General features: G+C 35.3%; 2 protein-coding genes across 5 annotated transcripts; both read left to right on the forward strand.

The window, feature by feature from the left end:
• Nucleotides 1-967: 967 nt before the first annotated feature.
• On the forward strand, nucleotides 968-3285 carry LOC121794844 (transcription factor MYB106-like). The gene is made up of 3 exons (XM_042193200.1): nucleotides 968-1174; nucleotides 1249-1378; nucleotides 2424-3285. Exons 1-3 carry the CDS (start codon nucleotides 1033-1035, stop codon nucleotides 3118-3120), a joined length of 969 nt encoding a protein of 322 aa, XP_042049134.1. The 5' UTR covers nucleotides 968-1032; the 3' UTR covers nucleotides 3121-3285.
• Nucleotides 3286-4592: 1307 nt separating this feature from the next.
• LOC121794845 (mitochondrial uncoupling protein 3-like) lies at nucleotides 4593-8464 on the forward strand. 4 transcript variants are annotated; one of them, XM_042193203.1, is made up of 4 exons: nucleotides 4593-4952; nucleotides 6491-7662; nucleotides 7777-7849; nucleotides 8082-8464. In XM_042193203.1, exons 1-2 carry the CDS (start codon nucleotides 4593-4595, stop codon nucleotides 7031-7033), a joined length of 903 nt encoding a protein of 300 aa, XP_042049137.1. In that variant the 3' UTR covers nucleotides 7034-7662; nucleotides 7777-7849; nucleotides 8082-8464. The 4 variants fall into 4 exon arrangements, with proteins under 4 accessions (XP_042049137.1, XP_042049138.1, XP_042049136.1 ...); XM_042193204.1 differs by having other exon boundaries at nucleotides 6491-7045; nucleotides 7597-7662; nucleotides 7777-8464; XM_042193202.1 differs by lacking the exon at nucleotides 7777-7849 and having other exon boundaries at nucleotides 6491-7045; nucleotides 7597-7662.
• Nucleotides 8465-8702: the final 238 nt, after the last annotated feature.

Genomic DNA, 8702 nt, shown 5'->3' on the forward strand with positions numbered 1-8702 from the left:
TTTTTATTTTTCACAAGATAAAAGTAATTACTCCTTATGTTCGTTATTAATCATCCTAATTTGCCATTTTAGTTTCGTGAATAATTATCTTATTAATTATCTCACTCACATTTTATTATTAAACAAAATATGAATACAAAATAATTTAATTAATTGATTCCTTGATTTTTATCAAAGGCTCTACAAATCTTTAATTTATAATATGTGTGAGATAAAGATATCTATATTAAAAAAATAAATCAAATCAAATGTTAACAAATGTGAAAATAAAGGGTCTCGTACCTCTAAAAAAATTAATTAATTTTACTATTTTGAGTCATTTAATAAAATTATGTAGGTCAATTCTAAATAAAGACAGTTTTAAACAACTAATAACATGGACCTCACAATCATTAACACCATTTTCATATATTTTTTTTATTTTTATTATTACTTTACCAATTATGTATAATAATCATCTTATTTACAAAATAATATGAGTATATTTTTATTGGATCGAGAGGTAATAATTTAGAGTATAAACATATCTCCCAGTAAAATAACAAACTGTATCCGAGTGAGATCATTTTAATTTATGACTGATAGAGACTCTAAAATTTAGGTGGCCCATTTCATAAATAGACATGAACGACAGGCTCGAGCACTCATGCTATCATCCTATAATCACTGGTCCTAATCCTGACGTCACTCCCCTTTAATGGTCAGACAGCTAGCATTAAATTTTCTATTTCTCCCTCAATCTCTTGGAAATACGCATCACAGAAATTTTGAATTATTGTTCCATAATGTTGTATCGAATAATTAAACATAGGTGGTTTCCCTCATAAATTTGATTAGGTAAAATATTTATAATCTCCTCAAAGAATACTACTATAGAGTAACCAACGCATTAATTCATACTCCTATTTAGTCATGTATATATACTGTGTACACGGAAATCATCACCTCAGATTCTGAATCTCTCTGATTAAAGTATTTCCCTCTCACCTTGTAGTGCGTGTTGCTGTGAGAATATTAAGTGAAACCCTAGAAATGATAGGAAAAGAAGCAAGCGGCAACGATCCCAAGGCGGAGCTGAAGAAAGGGCCGTGGAGCAGAGAGGAAGATCAGAAACTGCTCACATATATCGAACAACATGGCCATGGCAGCTGGCGAACTCTCCCTACTAAAGCTGGTGCTGCTTTTGTTTTTTCATGAATTAATATATGTAACGAAAAGAGAAATATTGATTTTTTTTTTATTTTACAGGGTTGGAGAGATGTGGGAAGAGCTGTAGATTGAGGTGGACGAACTATCTGAGACCAGATATCAAGAGAGGAAAGTTCAGCAATTACGAGGAGAAGACAATCATTAGGCTCCATGCTCTTTTAGGCAACAGGTCATTCTAAAACATTATCAATCATAATCATTCATTGTCTTTGTTTACTTTCCAGTTTTAGCTTTCTGCGCCCAAACCTTCAAAGCTTCAAATCCCAACATATGTTTTTCTATTTTCAAAGCATTGACTTTTTGTATAAAACATACTCCTACCTACTCCATCTGTCCCATTAGAATTAAAACGTTTTCCTTTTTGGTCTGTCCCATTAAAAATGAAACATTTCTAAAAATGGAAACAATACTCTCTCTACCTTTTCTTCTCTCTTACTTTACCCTCTCTTCATTAACTCACAAAACAACACTACATAAAATCCCGTGCCGAAAATCAAATGTTGCATATTTAATGGGACGGAGGGAGTACAAAATTATGATACTCCCTTCATTAATTTTTTTTTCGTTCGTTAATAAATATTTTATTTTATTTTACATTACTTTTCCAGTAATTTATTGGACAGTTATATTTAATTATACAATCAATATATAAAAGTATACCCTATTATATTCATAATCCGCTAATTTTTTCTACCACTTTATTTTACAAATTCAAATAATTTCTTGAAACTCAAGCTGTTAAAAAATGGGACATCTATTCGAGGAATGAGGGAGTAGTATTTTCAATATTTTAAATTTCACATCTTACTAGCTAGGGTAAACACAATTTGGTTTGTCGGTTTTTTTTTTAAAAAATGTTTAACAGAAACGGCTATGTGATACCAAATTTATCAAGTATTTTTCGTTTACATGGGTCATTTTTATTTGAGTTCCGATGCTAAGATGGTGACGAGTTTTGGAGCGTAGATAAAGTATATAAAAATACTAGGTACTAATAAATTAACGTATGTAATTAAAACGTTGCTCCTTTAATCATATCATTTTTTTGGCATCAATTATGAGTGGAATATTCTTTTAAGAGTAATGAATAATCATTGTAGTATTTTGTTACTCCAATAGAAAATGTCTGAATTCATAGTGACGTGTATCTACGACATTCATCTATCAGGTTGGTTATATTTGCTAATTAGCTTTGGTAATAATCTAATGTTCAGGTGGTCAGTAATAGCGGCTCATTTACCTAAACGTACCGATAATGAGATCAAGAACTACTGGAACACTCGGCTGAAGAAACGGTTGACGCGGATGGGCATCGACCCGGCAACCCACAAGCCGAAGAACAACCGGTCCGGCTCGGCTAAGTCGCAGCAGCACGCCGAACTCAGCCATATGGCGCAGTGGGAAGCCGCTCGCCTCGAAGCCGAGGGCCGCCTTGCCCGCGAGTCGAAGCTCATGTACAAACTCCCGTTCCTCCACAAACATTCCACTCCGCCTCCGCCTCCGCCGCGGCTCATGGCCGCGCCGCCGCCGTGTCTGGACGTGCTGAAGGTGTGGCAGTCGAGCGCCATCCCCAGCTGCTTCTTCAGCTCAGCCGCGAGCTGCAGCAGCAGCCTTGAGTCGCCGACCTCGACCCTAAACTTCTCCTGCAACAGCCTCCCGGCTCCTCCGGTGGCGCCGAGCGACTACGGCGTGGGACGTGTGGATGGCTACGCTGCCGAGGAGGAGGGCAAAATGGACTTTTCGTATCAGCTGGACGATGTTTACGCAGACTGTGGGCTGCCGGAATTTGCTCCGTTTAGTCAAGATTCCGACCCACTTCCCCTCGTCGGAGAATTTGAAGATTGTAAGAATTATTGGAATTACTTGCTGAATTTGGTGAGCTCGCCGATGATGGAGGTGCCCACGTTGTAGGGGTGATTAAGGGAAAAATGTGCTAATCTAGATTAGGGTTTAGGGTTAATGTTGCCAATTAAGATATTGTTGTTGCTTCTCTCATGATTAGATAAGATTAGCTAGTTAGGGTTTCTTATCATCAAAGCGTTCCTTTTTTATTAAACAAATTTGAAGTTGGGAAGATATGTTATTTTAATTTTCTTAAGGTGTTGGTATTATTATATCGTAAGTATTCGCATACAAAGAAAAATAATAATAACCTGTATCTGAGGTCTCCCGGCAGGATCGCCCCACAATTATAAACATGTTAGCACACCATGTTCACGAATCGAAACAGTTACTGTGTGAAATCATGATGCTAAAATGATTGATTTATTTTTTCGGTTGTTTTGCGAAGATGATAATAAATAGTTAAAGTAAAAAGAAAGTAAAGTAAGATAAAGAGAGTCGTGTCTAGATTATTTTCTTACTTACTTTACTTTCTCTTCACTTTAACTATTTATTATCATTCTCCCAAACACGTGCCGAAAAGCAGTCAATCATTTGAGATGGGACGGAGGGAGTATATTAGAGTGTGTAATGTACCTATAATATTAATTCCAAATGTCTTCTTTGATAAAATGTGGTTTAATTTGAGTACCACCTCATATATTTTTAATAGTAGTATATTCTATAGTAGAAGCTGACATCTAAATCAAATATATCTTGCTTTGTTCAATGGTGCATACCCAATTAAATAAATCCTGCAATATATTATAATGCGACCCCATATTATTCCAGTAATTCCACCTATTATAGTAGTCTCTCTGAATTACTCCATGTTTTATTGGTTAAGTTCTATGCAATTATAAATAAAAACTACTTATAGATTCTTTAAATTTACTGCTTTTTATATATGTTTGAGTACGAAAAGATTCATTGTATGTAGCACAAGAGAAACTTTGGATGTTTTTATGAATTACTAGTACACTACTGAGAAAGGATGGGCTTTTATTATATTTTGAAAGGACGGAAAAGTTACAAGTGAGAACATAAAATTTAATTAGAAAAATTACGAGAGGTTCATGAAGTTTTTATACAAATGATTATTCATTTTACGATTAAGCTGTGTGATTATTTTAGTTGAAGAGAGAGAGGTGAGTATGACTTGTTATCATATGATTATGCATTATAAGATTCAATCTAATGAACTAAACATAATATATATTTAATTAAGAGATATAATATTATAAAGCCGAACATGCCCTAAAAATATAATCATAGGATAAACTACACAATACCGTGGGCTCAGTTAGTTCAATGGATAAGTTTCCATTTAGTATAATGGATTCATTCATTATCGCATGAATGGGCCATAGCTATTAAATATTGGGCCTAGGAACCGAATGTTTTTTCACGAAACCCAAACAATCAAGCCCAATAACTATCGGTCGAGTAAAAACAAAAAGCTGTTTCAAGTCCAAGCTTTCTCATTCAAACAGCGCCTTGTAATGGACGCCGGTGACCGAGGGGTGAAGAAGATGGCCGTGACGTCAGTCGCGGCAATGGTGGCCGAGACGACGACATTCCCGATCGATCTTCTCAAAACTCACCTCCAGCTCCACGGCGAGTCCGTTCAGTCTCTCCGCCCAGCGTCGGCGTTCAGGATCGCGCTCGAGATAGCTCGGAACGAAGGCCTTTTGGGAATGTATAGAGGCCTGTCTCCCGCTGTTTTTCGTCACATGTTCTACACTCCTACTCGAATTGTCGGCTACGAGCATTTGCGCAACAAATTTGTGCGATCGTCTGATCGTTCTCTCCCCCTTTACGGCAAAGCAGTAATCGGTGGGATTTCTGGAGCTATTGCTCAGGTAGGTTTCGCTTGATTTTTCTATTCAATTGCATAAATATTGCACACACTTCGTGCGCGGATTTTTTTATTTATTTCTCCTTAGATGCCGAATACAATAACACTACGATTTTCATCCTTAAAATTCTTAGTTTTGATTTATTCATGGAGTAGATTTGCTTTACTTATTTTTAGAGAATAGACATTCTGAATACATGGAAAATTCATGCTGTTTTGAGTTTGGAATTGATTGATTAGGAGAAATGTATTTTTCTGAAGAAGCCTGTATGATTAAAATAATGGAAAAACTATTTATTGATTCATATCCTACTCGGTAGCTATTTAAAGAAAGAATTGTATAAATGAATTAGAGAGTTAGACTGTTAGGGAGGGTCACTTCATTCGGGTTATAGACTGGACTTCCAGTATGTATGTGATTGAGTACTTGAAGGATGATTGCATGATCCAACACATTCAGAGTTGCATAATTCATCAAAGTATATGGTGGATTAACATATTGTCTTTATATATATATATATATATATATATATATATATATATATATATATATATATATATATATTCAAGTTATCAGCTAAAGCTAACGCCCCCAGAGGATAATCTTTTGGCAAATTGATAGACGCTGAACCATATTTTGAATTGGTTTGGGTCTAAAAAACAATATTCATAGGCACATTTATATGTTGTTCATTAATATATTAAGGGATGATGATTCATAAATTGGTGTTAAAGATAATATGCTGGCTGGAAGGAAGATGCATTGTTATGGTATCTGTTAAGGGTAGGCAGGATGAATGAGATATTTGTGAAAATTTGGTTTTTCTTTAGCTGTTTTCCTGTCATGTCATGGTAAGCATTGAGAGTTTTGGTGTTCGGTACAACTACCAAATAGCAGAGTGAACAAGTTGAATTCATAATAATACTATGGTTTATCAGCATTCATGATCAGGTTGTGAATGGGTTGAATTAATTATCCCTTGTTGTTTACTGAGAAGTTACACGTGTCTATGTTTACGCTGTAGAAAAATGCTTAGATGGATAACTCATGAATTTGGGTTTTGTAGCATTTCTTCATTTCTATGTTGTTCAGTGTGTTATATTATTGAAGCTTTTATTGCATACCTTGTAGATCGTCGATTCTGGAGTCCAGAGTCTTCGTATAAATACTTCTTAATAACTGATGCTACTTAGTTTCTCCCTGAGTGTTCTGATTTTTGAACACATATAGATTATCCTTGTACTTGCAACTAAAGAATTTTTAGTATACCTTTACCTTATCTTTTATGTGCTTCAAAGGCAACATCAACATGAATTAAATTTTGAATGGATTTATGTTTATTTATGTTATCTAATCAAGCAACAATTATTAGAATTTTACATCTTTTAGATGATACATTTCTCAAATAATTACTGCAGAATAATATTAAAAAGCATGTTTTTCCTTTGATGGAAAAGTACTGATGTCGATAAATGTCAAATCATGCTCTTCTAAATCTAGTTATTGTTTGCATTATATTTACATTTGCTTTTCCAGTATAGGTCATTACTAGCCCTGCGGATCTCATCAAAGTAAGGATGCAAGCAGATGGCCTTATTTTGAGCCAGGGACTCCAGCCCCGGTATGCAGGGCTTTTTGATGCCCTGAACAAGATTATTAATGCTGAAGGAATATTAGGCCTCTGGAAAGGTGTTTCTGCAAATGTGCAAAGAGCATTTTTAGTAAACATGGGAGAATTAGCTTGTTATGATCATGCCAAAAGGTTCATAATCAAGAACCAGATCTGTGATGACGATATTTATGCTCACACTCTATCTTCCGTAATGTCTGGCCTTTCAGCCACTGCTTTAAGCTGTCCTGCAGATGTTGTTAAGACTAGAATGATGAATCAGTCTGCTTCAGTGGAAGACAAGATAAAGTATAGAAATTCCTATGATTGCCTTGTGAAAACAGTTAAGGTTGAGGGATTGAGGGCATTGTGGAAGGGATTCCTCCCAACATGGGCTAGGCTTGGACCTTGGCAGTTTGTATTCTGGGTCTCTTATGAGAAGTTCCGACAGATTTCTGGGTTACAATCCTTCTAACTTAGTCATGAGGTGGATTTTTTGAATGTTTGTACCCTTTTCCTCTTAATTTTTATGATGATTTAGTCAAGGACTGAATGCCACATGATTTTGTAGTTTCTGGTCGAGGCATTAGCTCCTATCATTCTGGCCAAATCTCCATATTTTTTTATCTTCTGGATTCAGTACATGTACATATAGCTAGTATTTGAAGCTAACTGATATAAGTGACTTTATATGATTCAGAATTCATTCTTATAATTCAATTTATCTGGAACTGTAAAATCTTAAATGCTTTACTTGTCGGCTATACCGGAAATTAGTTGTAGCCTGAAAAAACTAAGCTCATTTGTAGACAAAATCTCAAGTGCATCACTGCATCATTAACAGTAAGGTATTGGTCATCAACATTTATGCAGAGTATTTGTTCTTAATTATTTTACTGGCTCTGACAATACCTTTTGTTCAGTGTGTGTTACCTTTTATACTTTTTTACAGCAGGATTGGAGATGATTATTTTGTTACTGCTACTTGAATCATGCATATGTACTTGGTTTTGACTTGCTCTATACTTGTAAGAACAGATAGGCAGTATGGGAATGATTAGCCACATGCAAAGGAACGATTTCTTATGCTCTGGATAGTTTGAGGTAAAAGGATAGTCGACTCTCCAACTGTGTATGATGCTTTAGTTTTGTTTGTAGGCCTGTTTGACTTAATATTAGCCGTACTTACACCACATCATTATGTTTTTATTTTTCTAGGAGAATTATTCTCTAATGGAAGTGGTGTAAACTAGATGAGGACCTACTGAGACTGGTGCACAGAATTAAACATGTACTTATTCTAGATTATTACTGCTACACAATATATACATATCTGATGATCTGATCCTACTTATAATTGGACTTGGCATGTTTCAAATGTGGACTAAAAGATATGTTAAGAAGCTTTATCTGTGACTGTAAGGAATTTGAAGTTGGATGGTCTGATATGCGAGGAGTGTCTGCTTGTGTTGATGGTAGTTTTATGATGACATTCATACCATGGAAATCCGCTATGAATGCAGGAAAGGTGGATATTTGTGGAGCGAGTCCAGTTGGTTAAGGAGGGAAGGAATGAGGAACTGAGGATGACCAACCAATTTGATGCAAGTTGTTAATATTCTTGGATTTGGTATGGCTGCAGTTAAGGCTATCGAGTTGTGTGCCTCACAATGGCAGTCTGTGGATGTCATTACTGAGACTATTGATGACTGTGGCGCCACCCTCTCCTTACTGCTAATGACTTCTCATACGCTCCCTTTCTCTAGCTTTCTTTTTTGCCTTAAAACATTCTACTAGTGTGGTCACACCATGCCTCTTTTCTTTTTATCAACAGACTTATAATTTCTCATTTCTCAAGCCTTGTCATTAGCGAGCACTTATTATAAAAAAAAACATTCTACTACTACTTTGAAGTGTTACTATTTTTTCAACTCTTAAAAATAAAATATTTGTTTGTCGATAGATGCTGAAATGGACGTTTCTTGATAGTCATTAGAGTTCAGTTCACATGCATAAATAAAAGGTTAGTGTATGTGTTATTCTTAATTAATTCATAGTGTTTCACTACATGTTCTTTTACAATGTTATTATATTCTCGCAACAATGGTATCATTGAATATTTTACGACGTTTTGGTAATTATGA

This window comes from Salvia splendens, chromosome 3, assembly GCF_004379255.2.
Source record: "Salvia splendens isolate huo1 chromosome 3, SspV2, whole genome shotgun sequence".
NCBI classification, from domain to species: domain Eukaryota; kingdom Viridiplantae; phylum Streptophyta; class Magnoliopsida; order Lamiales; family Lamiaceae; genus Salvia; species Salvia splendens.